This window comes from Tamandua tetradactyla, chromosome 21 (assembly GCF_023851605.1).
Source record: "Tamandua tetradactyla isolate mTamTet1 chromosome 21, mTamTet1.pri, whole genome shotgun sequence".
Classification (NCBI taxonomy): Eukaryota; Metazoa; Chordata; class Mammalia; order Pilosa; family Myrmecophagidae; genus Tamandua; species Tamandua tetradactyla.
In genome coordinates this window covers 54,819,830-54,838,864 of record NC_135347.1, presented here as the reverse complement: position 1 = coordinate 54,838,864, position 19,035 = coordinate 54,819,830, and the positions used below count along the sequence as shown (strand labels likewise).

Below are 19,035 nucleotides of genomic sequence, written 5' to 3'. Positions count from 1 at the left end.
TCGGCCTGGAAGCCTTTTCCCTCAGAGGCCGCTTGCCTGTTTCTTGCAGGCATTTGTTCGAGTGTCACGTCTCAGTGAGGCCCACGGCCACCGCCCCACTCCTGATCCCCTCACCCTGCTCTCCTGTTGTTGTTTTCTTACATAGACTTGTCACTCATTAGCACCCCATAGAATTTGTTTTCCTCTTATACCCACTGCTTCTTTTCTATCCCCCACCAGCCCAAGGCAAGTTCCATCAGGGTAGGGCCCTTCATTTTGTTGCTCGATGAACCCTAAGCCGTTAAAACAGTGTCTGGCACATTATAGCTGCCTAGGAAATATTTCTTGAATAAATGCCCATTATCATTTTTTCCAAAAGTGAGACAGTCCGGCCTTTTAAGGACACTTAAATGTGATTAGCGACATCGGATCTCAGTAGCAGTGGCCCAACACGAGAATAGAGCTGTGTTCTTAGTGTATTCATCAAATATTGAAGCTTAATGGTATCTAGGAAATATGGATTGCTGAGATTCTTATTTAGAAGTCAGTAATTTAGCCAGCCAGATGGAAGGCGGATTCTGTCCACTTTTCTGACGTCTAGACTCTGCGTATTGATTTTCTCACATTAATATTGCAGCTGCACCAAGTAAAGGCCATGGACTTTTTGCACAAACCAATTTATCCTGCCTGACTTTTTTCATTGTGGCTCCCTCGTTAATAGTTTGGTTTCACCCCACTTCGCTTGGGAAAGCCACCTCCTGTTTGTTCCTGGAAGGAGCTCAGTGGCTGAAGGTTTTAGGAACATTCTGGGCAGATCCTAGGCCAGAGTGAGCAGTAGTGAGTGGGACTGCCTGGCCTGGGGTGCGATTTCAAGCCACATCTAAGGAGGAAAATGTTAAAATCGTGCTCAAAAAATATATTGCTTCTCCCCTGGCAACATGGCATTTAGGACAATGGAAAATGACACACAAAGTTTGGGATTCCTCTCCTCTCTGGAAAAGACTGAATTTTTATTGTGTTGATTGTCATGAAATTTCAGGACACTGAGGAAAAAACCAACCTCAAAGGGATCCACACCTCCTGTGCGCCCTGTCCATGCAGTGCCAGCCAGTACCCAGACGGAACTTGCTCCTGCCTGTGCCTGGAAGTGAGCTTGTTCAGTTATCCAGTCACTTTGTCTGAGAGCAGAGCACAGGGCCAGGTTTCTCATCACTGCAGGTGTGTCCCTGAGAGCACGTGGAGGACACCACTCGAAGCGGGGAGGAAGGGTACTCACCCCATCAGGACCCGATGGCACCATGGTTGCAGGCCCTATAGAGGGTCTTTTCCCAAGGACCTCTCCTACCACTATTGTAAGACATAAAGTGTATATCTGCAGTTTTGAATGATTTCGCATGTCTGGGCTGTGGAACTTTATCTCCTACATCAGATCATTCACATCTCTGAAGTTCAAGCCTTCTGAGGACCTGCAGAGATTACAGGTACTTGGTTCTGACTGACAAGATAAAGATGGTCGTTTCTTTGGATTAGGAAGAACTCGCCTGTCTGAGCACTGCATTGAGGAGGAGTGACAAAGGCAGTGGCAGCCTAGGGTGGTGAGAAGATACATGTGGGACTGACGTCAATGCCCTTCTCAGAGATTCAGCTCCTTAAATAAGGAGAAATTCTTGTTTTGGAGAAACACTTCCAAAGGAGAACTCGTGGGACAAGTGATGAGAAATTAGAACTCTTGGTCAGAACGTCCCTGTGAAGATGGGATTTGGGGAGCTTGTTGGATGAAAGGAGTGACTTTTTGAGGGGACTAGTCTGTTGAACTTTTCTGAAGTGATTGAACCTGTTCATGGTACTCCAGTGGATTTTGAAGACAGGGCATGTGGCTCTGAACTTCCAGAGCTCAGGTATAGGATCCCATGTGTTTACTGCTGGTTTAGTTTCTGTGGCTGCTCAAGCAAATACCAAGAAATGGGTCAAGTTTAAGCTCATTTGTTTATGGTTTTGAGACTAAAAGAAAGTCCACATCAATTGTGGCAGTGCTTTCTCCCCCAAAGACTGGCCTTCTGGAGCCGACCGCTGGCAAGCCTTGGTTCTTACCTGTCCTAAGGCAAGGCGCATGGCAGCATGTCGGGCCTTTTTATTTTTTCTTCTGGATTCTGTTAATTTCTGCTTCTGACTGCTTTCACTGTGGCTTTTTCCTTATCTGAATTTCCTTCTCCTTCTAAAGGACTCCAGAAATAGGATTAAGACCCATCCTGATTAAGGTGGGCCATACCTTAACTGAAGTAACCTCTTCCCAGTTCCTACTTACAGTGGGTTCACACTGACAGGAATGGATTAAATTTAAAGACATATTTTTCTGGGTCACACAGTTTTACCACCATAACCACATTAATTAAAAGGAAATCTTCCATATCATTAAAGGGAAAGCCAGGGGTGAAATATTGACTGTTTAAAATAAGGAACCCTCTTGAGGGTGATAATGTAATAGAATTGATTGTGATGAATGCACAAGTCTGTGAATATACTAGAAGCCATCGATTTTACACTTTAGATGGATTGTATGGTATGTGAATGTATCTCAATAAAATTGATTTTAAAAAAAGGAAACATTCTAACTACATCCTTCATTGTGAAAACTGTTATCAGAGAGAGAACTGATAGAGAGGCTTAGGGTTTTATTAAGGTTCCTCCTTGTTAGAGTCTTGCCTTTGGCAAGTATGTTAAGCTGCTGGAATGTAGTATACCAGAACTGGAATGGCTTTTAAAAAGGGGAATTTAATAACTTACAGATTTACCATTCTAAGCCAATAAAAATGTCCAAACTAAGGCATCCAGGGAAAGATACCTTGATTTAAGGAAGGTTGATGGGTTAGAAACTCCTCTGTCAGCTGGGAAGTCGCATGGCTGGCACCTGCTGGTCCCTTGCACCTGGGCTCAGTTGCTTTCCTTTCCTGTGGGGGCTCCTCATTTTGCTTCTCTGGGGCTGGCCTTCACCTCTTGGCTTCTCTTGACTCTCCCCAGTTTCTGACTTGCTTTACATTTCATGGCCATGTCTGTTAGGGCTCCAAGCATCTCCAAATATCTGTGTCTCTGTTCTCCACATGTCCACATCTCTGTCAGCTCTGTGTTCACATTGTCATTTCTGTACTCTCTTGACTCTCTCCAACATGCTTTCCCTTTTACACACTCGAAAAAACTAATCAAGACCCACCTGAAATGGGTGGAGTCAATCTCCATCTAATCAGAGGTCATACCCACAATTGGACATGCCACATCTCTATGGAGATAATGTAATCAAAAGTTCTCAACCTACATTATTGAGTCAGAATCAAAATATGGTCTTTCTGGAATATATAATATTTTCAAACCAGCACAGCAAGTATACTCATTTCTCATACCTCTGAGTATGCTTCAAAAATAAAGATTTTAATGGTTACATACTATTAAATAGCTGTATACTGTATTAAATGCTATTTTTGAAGCACACTCAGTAGTATGGGAAGCACCTATTCCCTTACCTGTTCCACTGTGTAAAAATGTCGTACTTTCTTCGACTATGTCCCAGTTGTCATTGAAGGTATGTCTAGTTTTTCCACAATACCCACTAAATAATTATATCATGATATATATTACTGTAATAAAAATGCTTACTCACAAATATTTGTCCATATCTTATTTCCTTAAGACAAATTACCAGAAGTGGAATTGCACAGTCAAGAACACCGACTCTCATGAGATTTGTATTACTTATTGCTAAACTGTTTTCCATAAATATTGCAACAAATCTAATTACCAATAAGAGTATCTAAATCAACTGTAATTTTGAACCCATCTGAACATTTCCAAAAAACCTTTGTCAAATTGATAAGTTAAAAATAGTATCATATCACTTAATCTGCATATCTTTGATTGCTAATGATGTTGAGAATTTTTTAATGCCTTTGGCCACTTGTATTTCTTCTGTGAATTGTCTCTATCTCCTTCCAGAGTTTTATTTTGGGCTATAAGTATTCTTATTGATATGTAATGGTTCTTTATGTGGACGAAAATTATACCTTTTCTGCTATATTTGTTAGGAATAGTCTCCCCCAGTTCATTTTTTAGCATGATTTTTAAATTTTTTTTTTATTTTTACATTTAGATTTTTAAGGCCTCTGGAGTATATTATGGTATAGGATATGGCAGAGAATTTATCTTGACTCCCCTCCCCCCAGATAGTCAACTTCCTTGATAGAAAAGAAATTTGTTTGTGTGTACTCCTTATCATGTTCTCTTTTCAGATTAGTGGATCCTTACTAATTCTTAATTTTTATACTTGATTCTTTTGGGTTGACTTGATGCATATTATCTGAAAATAGTGATAATTTTATATTCTGGTTTTTGAGTGTTACTTGTTTGTATTGTACTTAATGTCTATTACATTAACTGCAAATTTATAAAATATATGACTAATTTCATCAGCAAATAAAAAACAAGGAATAGAGGCAGGCACTGGTGGCTCAGTAGCAGAGTTCTCACCTGCCATGCCATGCTGGAGACACAGGTTCAATTCCTGGAGCCTGCCCATGCTGAAGGGGGAAAAAAAAAAGCAAGGAATAGAAAGATGAAAAGAAATTTAAGGGCTATCTTAATCATTTGCAATGTGGGAATCGTATTTGGATCCTGATTCAAACAAAGTGTAAATAATGATATTTATGCTATAACTAGATGTTTGATAACTTTAAGGACTTGCTTGCAGATTTTAGGTATGGAATGGCATTGTGGTTTTGTTTTTTTTAGGAAAGGACCCTTATCTTTAACAGATGCTGTTAAAACTGTTTTGGTTTGCTGAAGTTGCCAGAATGCAATACATCAGAAATGGAATGACTTGTAAAAAGGGACTTTATTAAGTCACAAATTTACAGTTCTGAGTCCATAAAAATGTCGAAACTAAGGCATCCAGAGAATCGATACTTTGATTCAAGAAAGGGCCGATGACATATGGGATTTTTCTGTCAGCCAGGAAGGTACAGGGCGACCTCTGCTAGCTTTCTTTCCTTCTCTCCCAGCTTCTCATTTCAAAAGGCTTCCCCGGGGGTGTTTTCCTTCTGTATCTCCAAAGGTCTCTAGTCTGTGTCAGTTCTGAAGCTTTTTCCAAAATGGGTCCCCCTTAAAAGACTCCTGTAAGCAACCCCAACTTGAATGAGTGGAGACACATTCCATGGACAACACCTAATCAAAAAGTCCCACCTGCAAGTGGGTGGATCACATCACCATAGAGACAACTTAATAAAAAGACCCCCCCATCACTATTGACTCAGGATTCAAGAACACGGCTTTTCTGTGGTACATAACAGTTTCAGACCAGCACACATGCCGATATATTTATAGATGAAATTATATCTGGGATTTGCCTCAAAATAATATGAGAATTGGGAAAGTGGGAAGGTATAGAGATGAAACCACATGACCAGGAGCTGGTAATCGTGAAGCTGGACCATGCCTGCATGAAGCTTTTCATATAATTGTTTCCAATAATATTTCCAATTTCCCACTAATAAAATGTTTTAAAACTACAATCAGGGTGGGCCACTATGGCTCAGCAGGCAGAGTTCTTGCCTGCCATGCCAGAGACCTGGGTTCGATTCCTGTGCCTGCCCATGCAAAGAAAAAAAATACGATCATACGAAACTATTTATCTGTTTCTTATTTTAAATGAAAAATATTTGGTGTTTTTCCATAATGAGTGATATTGGCTATTAATTTTAAAACTCTTCACATTGAGAAACTGTCCTTCTATTCCTAATTATTTAAATCAGAAATGGGTGCTGGAGGATATTAAATGAGATTATTGGGTGGATTTCTTATTAGATCCGATTCTGTGAGGTCATCTTATTCCTATTGAGAATAAACTCCTCTTGCATTTTTCAGAAGAACTTAACAGGAGTTCTTCTATCATTTAGCAGATGGCTACTAAGCAGTTAGTGCCAGCCCCATGGTGGGCACGAAGGATGCAAAAGGGAACAAGTCTTTGCTCTCCTGAAGCTTAATTCCAGTGAGGGGGAGAAACCTTAAACAAATAAGAAAGGAAGTTCAGGTGATGGGGAGGCTGTCTCTGTCTTTCCAGCTGGCAGAGGATCTGGGCTACAGGACAGGGATGGGACCAGTGTGTGAACCATCGCTGCCTTCCCTTCAGTGGGTGGGGCTGTGCTTCTCAGTGAGGCACTTTCTCCTCGGTTAACTCCATCAGCTTCACGTTTCATGATGGTGTTAGGAATTAGTTAATGAGGTTCTTCAAGTGCCGTCATTTTTTTGTATCCTTGTAGGAACCTTGGTGCTAAGTTCAAAGAAATGGTGTATAGGGACTGCAGGCAAACACCATTGCGCTGGAACCAGCTATATGCACGTGTGTGTTCATGGGAGCCGTAATTTACCTGGGCTATTCATCCTGTTAATAATTTCGCTGTTTAGTTTACTTAAAAACAAAGCTAATTAGGAGACTAAAACTACGTGTAATTGAAGTGAATAACAACTCCTCCCAGACTGGCTGAGTGTTCAGCCTGGGCTCAATCATTCAGTTCTCACAACTAGCGCATATGACACTGGTAATACTCACATCTTGCAGTTGAGAAGCCGAGGGCTAAAGAGACAAAATAACTTACAGACCTTGTTCCCCATTGGAGGAGATGTCATTGAAGCCAGGTGGCTTTACCCCAGAGGCCTGTTTTTAAAACCATCTCTAAAGATGATTACTGCTGTCCAGATGACCTTTTCTGTGTGTTTCAGGTTTTGCTGATCTTTGCGAAGGAAGATAATCAGAGCGATGGATTCTGGTGGGCCTGTGACAGAGCCGGTTATAGGTGCAATATTGCTCGGACTCCAGAGTCAGCCCTTGAATGCTTTTTAGATAAGCATCATGAAATTATTGTAATCGATCACAGACAAACTCGAAACTTCGATGCAGAAGTTGTGTGCAGGTACTCGCCACAATTTAATATGCTTAGTAAATGTCTATTTAATAATCCATTTAAAACGTGCTTCATTTATAAATGTGTTTAGTTCCATTCCAAATATCTCTAAAATAGGCGTTGACATTTCTAAGCAGTTATATGGATTTCTGTAATGAAAGCTGCAGTCCTTCTGTGGATTTATCTCACCTTTTCTATGTTTCCACGTTTGGGCTGTATTGAAGTATGAGTGTGGCTGCACAGAAAACTTCAGCATATTTATCCCCTCCAAGTGTTGCTCAAATGTCAAGAAAAACATTAAAATTCACAGAGTTCTTATTACACAGCTATGGTTTGGATTTAAACCAGATACTTCAGTTCTCATTATTCTGTCCCAAAATGAGCATCAAACGTGTTGAAATAGAAATTTTTCCCTGCCTGACACAGATGGGTAGCAAAAGGAGCAAAGGCAGTCACTCTGCAGCAGCAGAAAAATCTTCCAAGGACCCAACCCCCCTGCTTGTTTACAGAAATGCCTGTGCTCTGGGCAGGAAAAGCATGCCTGTTCATAAATAAATGCATAGTCAAAAGACTTAGCTCTGGATGAACGGATCCATTTGGCAGAAATAAAATGCTTTGAAGCTAGATGGGAAGAGGTCGCTAATTAAATGCTAAACCAGGACAGACTCCAATTCATAGGGAGTTGAAATTATCTTGAATATTGCTAAGAGAAATGAAAGATGGGGAAATGCTTCTTGGAACCTTTGGTACCCTGAGAAGAAATTAGTGGATTGGGAGACGTTTCTCCTCATAGGCCTTGCCTTACTGTATTCTTTGATGATCTTCAAAGTTTCCCAAAGAAGAATTTTTCTCATGAAATTATTTTTAAATAGTTTTGCTGGTCTCAAATAAGCTAATCTTTCTGCATAGAAATATCTGCCTATTTAAAATGTATGTATTTGATCATAAAATATTTGGAGGATATTTTAAATACTAAGAAATATTTCTTTTTCTTTTTAAATGATTTTCAGGATAAAATCGAGTCATTTGTATATGATATCTGTTTTTTTTCTTGGTCTTCATTTACTTTTCTTACAGTGCTTTGTAGTAAAAATAATATATATTTTGTATAGACATGGATTTAAGACAAATTTCAGTTGTTAAAAAAAAGTTAATGGGAAGAAATTTTTTAGTTCAGGCAGAGGCCCAGTTTAGCAGGTAAGCTTTACATTCTTCCTTGAATTTAGAGAGATTTCGCTTTGTTTCCCAACGATCCACCTTTGTCTTAGCGGCACAGAGAAACAGCTGGGGCATCTGTGCAGTCCAGAAGCCAGCTTAACATACCTGGCAGCATGTCACTGACCAGTGTTGGTTATTTTGAGGGTGGCCAGACTCCTGAATGCTTGACCGCCAGCGTGCATTCCCTAGGGAGGCTGGGGGTGGGCAGGATACACTCCTTGCAGGTACACGTTCTTTATTTCCATCTATGGAGCTAGACAATATGTCCAAACTAGCCTGGAACTCAGCCTGACATGCGTCCTCGGGCACCACCCCTTCTCCCCTCAAGTTTCCCTTAATACTCTCTACCAGCAAGAGGTCTATATCCCTCTCACTAGACCAGTTCCTTTGGAGGGATGAGAGAAGAGGTAAGCAGCAGGAAGAAAACCAAAACTTGGAAGCCAGTCCCAAAAGAAGCCCAGAGAGTTTGTGCTGCAGCCCAGTCATGTTCATGATGTGTGTTAGCCTCTGCCCGAGGGCTCCCCCCGTGGAATGTAGCCAGCAGTAGACCCTCGATGCTTCTTTGGGGTAGAATAGGCTGAACGAAGGTGAGGAGTATTTAGTGTTTCCCTAGAGATTAGAGCGTACCCTTAGAACACTGTGCTAATTGGTATTTCTACTGAGTAATCCAGTAGGCACCTCAGTATAAAATCAGTGTAGATTTGCCTTACTTAGCAGGACCTGTTTTGCTGGGTGGCTGAACAGGAGGTAGTTGGCCCTAGCTTTGGAGACTTATTGACTCCTGTCCCACAGAGAGTTCAGGCATTGTCTCCAAAGGAGCTTGTTCAAGTACCATTTATCCGCAAGGGGAGCTTCACTCCCAGGTAGATAGCAGCTGATCACTTTCTGGAGCTTTCCGCCCACATAGAGTGGGGTCTCCAGGAATAGGACCTGGGGAAGGTACATTTTTTGAGAAAGGTCAGGAAAATTTGTAGTTGTTTATAGAGGATGAAGCAATATGAGCTGGCTGTTCCTGGGGGAAGGGAGCGCGCATGCGCGCGCACGTACATAGTAAAGTGGAAAGGAGCAGAAATGCCAATAGCTAGAAGGAAAAACAAATACACGTTGTTTCACAGTTACTCAGAAATAGCCTTGAGCCTTCTGTTCTTGAAGATGATAGTTCCTTTCCGAGGGATCTCAAAATAAGCAGAGGCCAGACCAAAGCGAGAGGTCAAAACAAGCATTCTTTTTGTAACAAGGTTCAAGTATGTGGCCCTTGACTAAAAGTTCATCCAATTCACAGTGCCCTGACCAGAATAATCCAGAATCCGAGCTGCAGCATAGCACATCTTTGGAGAACACTGAGGGACCTCAGAATTCTACATCCTTGTATGTTTTGTCCTGTTGTATTTCTAAAGAATAGATAACTTTATGTAAATGTGTCTAAGTACAACAAATATAATTACAGACAACTGTATTACAACATTTTCAGTCCCAACCGATGACCAGTTGCTTAGAGTATCTGAGCACAAACAACAGTACAACAGAAGAATTAGGATAGATCTTTGTACCTTTTTTAATAGCTTTAACCCACATTTATATATTCAGCTGCCAGAGAGTACTTTCATTTTTTATTATTAGGCCATTTTTCCAAACTACCAACTATTTTAAAAGAAAAGATCCAGCTCAATTAGCTCTCCAAGTACAAACTGATAAGTAGAAGACTGTAGGACTGCCAATTTATTGCAAAGTGGAATTTCAATCAGAAACATGAAATTTCAGTGGAATTTGCCATTTTTTGAAGTGAAAAGTTGGCAGCTCTGACCTGTTGGCTAATTGCCTGGGAGTTAAAAAAAATTTTTTTTTAATTAAACAAAGAAATTGTCCTAAGTCCAAGGGCACCTTCCTGTGTCATCTTCAACATGTTTTCAGACTTTCCCTTTAGAGCGACATTTGGTTTTGTGCCGTTTTCAGTGTAAAGAAGTTGCACGTTCGTTGCCTGTCACCTGGCCCAGCTGACCTTGTTTGACTTGGACCTTCTCGTTGCAGGTCGATCCGGGCCACAAATCCCTCCGAGCACACCGTGATCCTTGCGGTGGTTTCGCAAGCGTAAGCTCATCTCCCGTCCCTGGCTGGGACGAGTACTCTTCATTCTGAAGCATTTGTCTGATGTAATCCTGTCTCTGAGCTACTAATGCAAGGGGCTTTTTTTTTTTTTTTTTTCCCGGTCCAAGCACACCAACCTTAGACCTGGCCTTGGTTGGTTAGTTTCACACACCCCAGGTAAAAAGATTACTAATTACATGCTAGAAGCCAATAGAAGGTCTGGAGAGGAGGCAGTCTGGAGAGGGCATGTTCCTGTCTATCCTTTCTCTTTGAAGAAAAGAAATGGAAAAACGCTTGTTTTACACTTAAGAAGAAACAAATTGTTGCATGAGAACAAAGAGGTGCTGAATCTGTTGCAGGAAAAGGATTGGGTAGTTTATGTTAGGACTGTTTGGTAGCAGGAAGCAGAACAGAAAGATTTATGCGAGTGTTGGAGGTAAAGAAGAGGAGTGGAGTGGTAGGCGAGATTAGATATACAGAGAGAAACTGGCTCTGCTGGTTTATTTTATGAAATGGCCAGCATTTAACAGAAAAGAGCCAATAGGAAAAGCAGTTGTTTGTACATGCTACCATGGTTGAACTCTTTGCAAGTAAGAAAATCCATTGCAGTCACCTACTGACTGTCATCAGCTTCAGAGAGACCTTAATTAGAGCCTGTGCCCTGTTGGATGTGGGCCCCAGCGAGGGGTCTGACTCAGCTTTTGCAACAGGCTGGCAAATCAGCTCAGAAAGGTGGCCCGCCTTGGCCAGACTGGCTCAAGGGAGATGACACACTCCATCCCAAAGCCAGATGGTTCCCTAGTTTCAAAGTCTTGACCTCACCAAAGACTCCTCCTTCCCTGAGACTCCTTGAGTCTCTTCTTGGGAGCTGTGTTTCTTTGCTTTGTGTGCTGCCTACCACTGGCTGTGGTCTAGGAAAGGGAAGAAATGGTCTTCGTTGGTTGCTTACCCCCCTTCTGTCCCAGTAGAAGCTGGAACCCCGGGGCGGGGGATTGAGGGGTGCGTGGGGGTGGGCGCTGCCGTGTGAACCGATCTGCAGCTCTCTCTTTCTTACATTTTATCTTCTCGGGACTCTGAGCTCTGATTCCAGCAGTGTACCAAGCCACACAGCATTTTCCCCCAAACCTGGCTTATCCTGCAGAATGAAGCATTTATTTTTTTCCTAGTCATACAGCAAAACTGTTTACTAGTCCTAAACAAGTAATGGTTACTGTGGCTTACTTTTTATGATTTTCTACTATTATTATTGTAAGATATGTCATATTCATAAAGATTAATCATAAAATGAGTGCCTGTGTCTGTCACCTGATTATGAAACAGAAAATGATTAATTAAATGATTAATGTCTTTCGAACCGCTTTGTGCCTTCCCTGCGAATCATTCAGAGCAGGGTAGACCCCGAGTGCCCGAGGAGAAATAAAGGGAGTGGAGAGAGGACAGCTTTTCCAGTAAGGGAGAAATCAGGTGTAGGTAATGCCGCAAATAAGCACTAATTCTGCTCTTCCTCTGTTCCTCCATCCAGTTTTGTTCCATTTTTTTCTAGTATGAGTGACCCATGTTACTTGCTGCCTGTCTTGGGGCCACAGTTTCTCTCTGGTAGCAGAGGCAGCCCGGCCGTGGCGTGCGCCCACCCGTCCCACCATGTTGCGCCCGGACTCTGGGCTCCCGGGTCAGCCTTCAGGAGTTCTGAGACCCAGCTGCAGGCTCAGGATAGGAGACATTCCGGGGAAATAAGTGACAGGCATCTTTTTGTTCGTCTTCTTCTCTTCTAACTTTGCATTCCGGTGGTGCCTCTTCTTCACTTGGCGGTGGGGTCAGGCCACCTGTGCTGCAGTTGACTTCCTCACATTGAGAATTGGGCCCAGCTCGATCTTGGGGTGGGAGTCATGCTCTGAGGACGGCAGTGGGGACACTGGCATGAGCAGCGCACCGGACCTGCCCCTTTCCAGGGCCATTCCCCGTATGTTGGCTTGGAACTTTGCTCTAGCTCCACAGGGCCACCCAGAGTTAGAGGAGGTCACTCGAGTACCTGTGGGGACATTTTAGGCACACTGCTGTTTTTTTTCCTTCACTGTTTTTATCCTTTTTGCATTTGGAAGGCCACTGTGGGAGCCTCCTTCTGGGAAGGCACCACTCCCTTGAAGAAAGCTGCATGTCTCTGGGCACATGCGGGTCGGAAAGACCTGTTGGGATAAAGCTGTTTGCTCAGTGCGCTTTCTCCTTGTTTCGGTGTGAGCAGTCCAGGTTTGTTTCTGCTGAGTGACCGCGTTTTCTGCTTTGCTACAGATTGAGTGACCATGAAGAGGCCTCAGTCCTTCCTCTTCTCCATGCAGGCTTCAACAGGGTAGGTAGACAATGAGCCAGAACCTTCTAACAGCGAAACAAAATAGCCGCATGTGACTGTTACAGGAACTACACCCCGGGACTTCAGGAGAGAGGAAGTAGCTGTGTTCTCATGGATAGTGACCAGCACGTGATAATGAAGCTTTGTTCCCTTTTCCCTCTTAAGTGCATACATCTTACCTGCAGATAAGTAATGATGTTAAAACGCTTCTTATAATATCAGACCAAAGTTCTGTCATCCCAAAGTAACCTCATTTGTATCAGTCCAGTCAATTAGATTCAGTGTGCCTAAAGCATGATTCTCTGTGAAGTCCACCAAATTGGTGTGGGATGCCTGTGTTCGTGGGGACTGGTGTCGATTATGCTGTAGGAATAGGCCCTGGCAGCTAAAGGTTTGCCTGTTAAGGTCCAGGTGTGTGGAAATGAAACAAGGATGGTGGAGTGGATTTAAAAGAGGAGGAAGGATAAAGGGATGGGAAAAAAGGATAAAACATGAATGTTTAAAAGAAATATAGTTCGTAATATTTAAACAAATCTTTGTAGAGAAATGATGCAGGAACTCTATATGTTTGAGATTTTTAAATAGCAAGCATGCATTACTCCTATTAAAAAGATTTCCTTTGGGAAAAAACTCAGGTAGAGATCCATAACTTATACAATTTTTGCAGATCATTTAAACTCAGGTAAATGATGTGCAGTATACTCTGAACATCTAGTTTAAGCCATAAATATCTGAGAAAAATTCTTTGGATGACAACTACCTGAATAGCATTGATACTCAACTTGAAGATTAAGGTCTTTTACTCCAGGTAGACTTATCAAATAACCAGGCTCACTGAGCATCTCATGGTCTTTTGATAGGAGCAACCTGAATCTTAAATAGATGGTATGATGAATCCTTTCACATAAAACCTTCCAAAATAGGGTACTACCTGTGCCTTGTAAGTTATGAAAATTTCTTTGTGTGCTCTGAGTAACGTGCTTTGCTACCCTGGGGGAAAAAAAATCCCTTCTTTGTTGTATTCCACAGAGAAGCAGAAATCACATTTGTGATGCAGTTGATTTTGTGCTTTGGTATGCATCAATGTGAAAGTAGCAGTATTATATAAAATATTCAAGGTAGCACAGTGTTTCATAGAGTGTAACAGAAAGGAGTGTTTCTAATTAGCAGTTTTCTTCATTCTCCGAACACTTTCCCTTTGTCTGTCATGTCTTATTTCATAGGTTGGCATTTGGTTCTGAAAGCTGTTCTTTTGTGCTAGATCTTAATGGGAATACATAAGACAATGCTTTTGATTTTTGGAGTAAAGTGTTGCAAAAGGAAAATAGGCAGAGGAGCCATGTGGCTGAGACCTGCTACATTTACTTACTTGTTGTCTGAGAATAACTCTAAAACTATTCCGTAGACCCTCTGTTTAATGCTAACCACCCCAGCATTGTCCTCCAAGCTGAGCCAAGAGCTGTGGAATGCGAGGACGTGGGTTTCTCACCAGCCGTGGTCTGGTTGAGCAGCGCGATGGTCTTGGTTAGGACTCCCATAGGTGCTGCCGAGCACCCTTTTGGAATTCTGCCCTGATTGGTATGGGGATTGGTACAGTTGGGAGCGAAGGCGCCTCGCCTGGACAGCTGAGCTTGTACGTACATCCACTCACAGAAGGGCTTCTGGAGGCACAACTGGCACTCTTGGGTAGCCATGCTATTAAGTAAATTTAGGAGGGAGAGCCCATTGTTTCCTTTTTACACACTTTGTAGCCTATTCGTGCTGCTCTGGAAAGTTGAATTTCCCTCTGTCCTGATAGGTTGCTGATTTTCTCAGTGAACCACAGTGAATAAATGCCCTGTGGAGCCTGACAGGCCTTCCCTCTCAGGGGCCACCTGGCAGTCTCTGCTGCTGGCTTTGATCAAAGCCGTCCACCAACTAGCTCGGTGTGCCCCGAGATTGTTTCTGCTCCTCTGAGGTAAGCATTCTGCACCTGTGGAAACTTTCCATCCTAAGTGACTGCACACTAGATCCACTGCAGCTGAGCTCCAAGGGGCTTTTCTCCTTTTTTAGGCAGAATCCTGTCTCTGGCAACTCTACTAAAGCACCCTTCCAAATATGCCGGCTATTCTTGCCTCCCGTGGGCTTGTTTCCCCATCCCTGAGCTGTTTTGATTGTATTAAATCATGTGCTGAGACCCAGCCCTGGGTGGCTTGCTAATTGGCCAGTGCTTCTGTCTCCAGTCCCTGAGAGGGGATCCAGGAACAGACTGGGCCACCAAACTCCCCTCGTAGCCCTTGGGAGCTCTCCATGAGTGGACAGCCACGGGGAGGCTCGATCTTCTCCAACCCTCTGAGAAGCCAGCAGTGCTGCTGTTTTGAGCTCAACATTTGTTGTCTTTTTTTTGTAGTTGTAATGATGCTTATTCAATTCAGCAAGTATTTATGGAGCACTTACTGGGTGCAACGTGATGTGCTGGGCATGCCAGGGATACAAATATAAGACAGTACCTCCCTCGAGAGGCTTAATGCGGAGTTGGGAGTGTGGGGAGCTAAGGTTTCTTCTCTGTCAGGCTCAGTCCTAGGTGATTTACTTAATCCTCCCCTACTTAGGAGAGATTCATACTTTTCTCTATTTTTACAGTGGAGGAAACAGGCCCAAAACAACTGCCTAGCTTGCCAGAACTCACACTCATGACAAAGTCAAGATGCAAATGCCTGTTTGTTTAACTCCAAACTCCGTATTCAGTCCGCTAAAAACGGCACTTCCCAAATGGTTCCATGTAACACTAGTTTGCAGAGGCTTTTCATAGGGGTGCTATGCAGAAAGCCTTTTGTGATGAAATACATTTGGGGAGCCAGAGGTGACTAGTTCATTGACCCCGTATGTGGAGCCCACTCACAGCATAGCACATCTGCTGTCAGATGCTCCCGTAGTAAAGAAACCTGCCTAACTCGGTTTAGCCCAACATTTTAGAAACATTTTATCCCAAGACCCTTATTTTGTTCTTACAGAACATCAATGAACAAACCCTCAGAGCTTTGCTGCAGGGTGATTTGTGGTCTTCACCCTTCCAAAGGCTAAAGCTGAGCCTGCATTTAACTTTGCTTTGTAAATAAAGGAGAAGGTGTTTCCCTTTTTTTTTTTTTTTTAGTGGATTTTTATGGTTTCCGCTCTTTCCTTAGTCCTTCCCAGCTTCTGCCTGGAGTGGTGGGGAACCCAGAGGGAAACCTAGGGGGCTTTGCAGCTGTCCTCCAGGGAGAAACCTTCCATTTGGGAGGTTGGAAATAGAGGTGTGCATTGTGTACATGTGTTTTAGGGGGAGGGGAAAAGGGACTGTTTTCCTCTGGCCAACCTGGGTTGAAGGAAATCTAAGAAATATATCCTTCAGCAGGGCCTGCTTTCCACTTCTACCTATCTAACTATCTGAGAGGCAAAAGAATATGATTAGGTAGTTTGAAATATTTTGGAATTGTGATTATTTATTTTTCTACTTAGTAGTTCATCAGCCATCTGCTTAGAAAATTTTGCACAGGCTTCTAATTTTTAATAAATTAAAAAGTTGGCATTTTTCCCTACTAGTAAGTAGGATTGTTCTTAAATCTGTTCACTTATTTTTATTACTTGCTTTTTTGGTCACTGATTTCATCATTTCTCTTAAGTAATGGCCTGTCATGTGAGAGAATTGCTCAGTTTTCTTGTGTATTCTACACTGACTAATGTGGTATATATCTATAAGAAATGTAATAAAAATGACTTTGAAATCGTCAAGTAAAAAAAGGCCTACTTTAAGTGCTGGACTTGAGCAGTGGTGTTTAATATTTCTCTGATGAATGATAATGCATATTTCTCTATTTTCTGCTTTATTATTTGATCATCTATCCGTTCACTCATCCACTAAGTTTTTAAAATATTTTTATTGACATATCTTCCCACACGTATGTTGCATACATGGTGTGCAGTCAGTGGCTCACAGTATCATCCATAGCTGTGTATCTATTACCATGATCATTTTTTAGAACATTTGCATCAGTCTAGGAAAAGAAATAAAAAGAAAAATACTCATACATACCATACCCCTTACCCCTCCTTCTCATTGACCATTAGTATTTCCATCTACCCAATGTGTTTTTACCGATTATACCCCTATTATTTATTTATTGTCCATATTTTTAAATTTGTCCATACCCTGGATAAAAGAAGCATCAGATCCAAGGTTTTCACGTCACACAGTCACATTGTAAAATCTATATAGTTATACAGTCGTCTTCAAGAATTAAGACTACTGGAACACAGCTCAACAGTTTCAGGTACTTCCCTCCAGCCACTCCAATACCCCACAAACTAGAAAGGGAAATCTGTATAGTGCATAAGAATAACCTCCAGGATAATCTCTCAACTCTGTTTGAAATCTCTCAGCTGCTGAAACTTTATTTTGTCTCACTTCTCTCTTCCCCTTTTTGCTGAAGAAGGCTTTTTCAGTCCCTTGATGCCAGGTCCTGGCTCATCCTGGGATTTCTGTTCCATGTTGCCAGGAAGGTTCACACCCCTGGGAGTCATGTCCCACGTAGAGAGAGGGAGGGCAAGGAGTTTGCTTGCTGTGTTGGCTGAGATATAGGCCATATCTGAGCAACAAAAGAGTTTCTCTGGGGGTGACTGTTAGACATACTTTTAAGTAGGTTTAGCATATCCTTTGCAGGGATGGGTTTCACAGGGCAAACCCAAAGATTGAAGGCTTAGCCTATTGATTTGGTTCTCCCCACTGCTTGTGAGAATATGAGAAATTTTCTAAATGGGAAAGTTGAATATTCTCCCCAGTCCCCTGAGGGGACTTTGCAAATAGTTTATTCACTGCCCACATTACTCGGGGAGATTTTGTAGTATCGCATTAACCTGAGTAAACCAATACAATCTCATGTCCTATTCAAGATTCCATGTACTTATGGTGTTCAACTAACTGACCAAGCAGTTTAAATTAGGCAATGCACTACCCAAAATATAAATTTTGTACCAAATAAACATCTCTTTTCAATCTCACTCAGAAGTTGAAAATTTAAAATATGGACCATATCATCCATTACCCAGTATTCTGATTTACCTTAGTCCTATCCAGATCAGCTTCATTCCTATCTCTACTTGAAATCTGATTGCTTTTTCAGTTTTTTAAACAGTTCCTGTATGGGGTACTGCTGACTTTCATAGCTTCAGAGTTCTAACTCGGAGTCTCGGGTGTCAAAGTTTCTGGAATGACCTGCGAACAGCTCAGTATCTCAGAATTTAGAAATAACATGTACTAAGCTTTAATGCCTGTCACATATCAAGCTCTGTTAGATGCTCTGAACATTAGGACAGAAGCAAAGCACAGCCTCCCCCTCAGGAGGTCACGTCCTAGTAGGCGCCCACTGAATATCTCCAGTGTTGGGTGGTGGAAGGTTTTGATGGGTGCAGTATTCCGCAAACATGTTTTCATAGTTCCCAAGGTTGGGGAGGCAGTCTGTGCTCTGTGTTTTCCCATGAACTTTCATCACAAGGTTTATCCCACCTTTGTTTTGAAGGGACCGAAATATCCACGATTACACCTCTGTTGTTTCTCATACACTTTTAAACAAACATTTTGACCAACTTGACAACTGTTTTCATGTCCTCTTACGCACTTAGTTGTCTTATGTAACAGAGTTAGCTGGGGGTCGGGCAAGTGTTAATTTCTCTGTCTCTTTAAAAAGTAATTGTATATGCCTTAAGTATTGTCATTGCTTTATTTCCAGAGATTTATGGAGAATAACAGCATAATTGCTTGCTATAATGAACTGATTCAAATAGAACACGGGGAAGTTCGCTCACAGTTCAAACTACGGTATGTAGAAAATAAGATGGTAACATAAGGTTAAGAATTCTTTAGAAGAGCTTGCTGTCATCAGGTTATTGTTCACAGGCTCATAGCTCAATATCAGGAATTTTGAAGCTGTTCAACAGATAATGGCAGCTAGTAAATGGCAGAATCTGTACTGGGAACCCCTTGGTATAATGAAATACGGTGGAAGCATTTTTCTTTTGATACTATTGTTTGTTATTTGTAGCAGTGTTTAAATTGTACCCAAGGAAAAATATTGTTTAATTTTTGTACAATTAGATCCAGAATAAGAAGAGCTTTTGAAGATTATTTTTTACTTCTTTCAGTATTTATAAATTCCTCCTTGGAATATTATGAGCAGAGAAAAAACATTTATTCTCACCGTACTATTTGCCATGTTACTATAATAGCAGTTCGTAAGTTCTGTTTGTGACCCAGATATGCATGAAGAATCCTCAAAAACCTGATTATAGAAGTCTCTTTATAGGTGTGTAGTCCTTTACGAGCAGGCTTCTGTCTGGTGCTCCCTTCTGAGGTGGGAATGTCTTAGTCTCGGGCTGCTGGTCAGAACTTAGGGCTGTGGGATGTTCTGCTTTGGAGACATCTTGTATACCAAGGTTGCAGCCAGCCTGGTT

The 19,035-nt window shown here is 41.9% G+C and overlaps 1 protein-coding gene across 10 annotated transcripts in view; it reads left to right on the top strand.

Moving 5' to 3' along the window:
- The window catches only part of PDE8B (phosphodiesterase 8B), a 303,711-nt gene that overhangs the window by 183,868 nt on the left and 100,808 nt on the right, over window positions 1-19,035 (top strand). For all 10 annotated transcript variants that reach the window (XM_077139368.1, XM_077139372.1, XM_077139365.1 and 7 more), the window contains 4 exons: window positions 6,742-6,932; window positions 10,170-10,229; window positions 12,513-12,570; window positions 18,315-18,403. In XM_077139368.1, coding sequence (XP_076995483.1) covers window positions 6,742-6,932; window positions 10,170-10,229; window positions 12,513-12,570; window positions 18,315-18,403 — 398 coding nt within the window. The remainder of the gene's footprint in view (window positions 1-6,741; window positions 6,933-10,169; window positions 10,230-12,512; window positions 12,571-18,314; window positions 18,404-19,035) is intronic.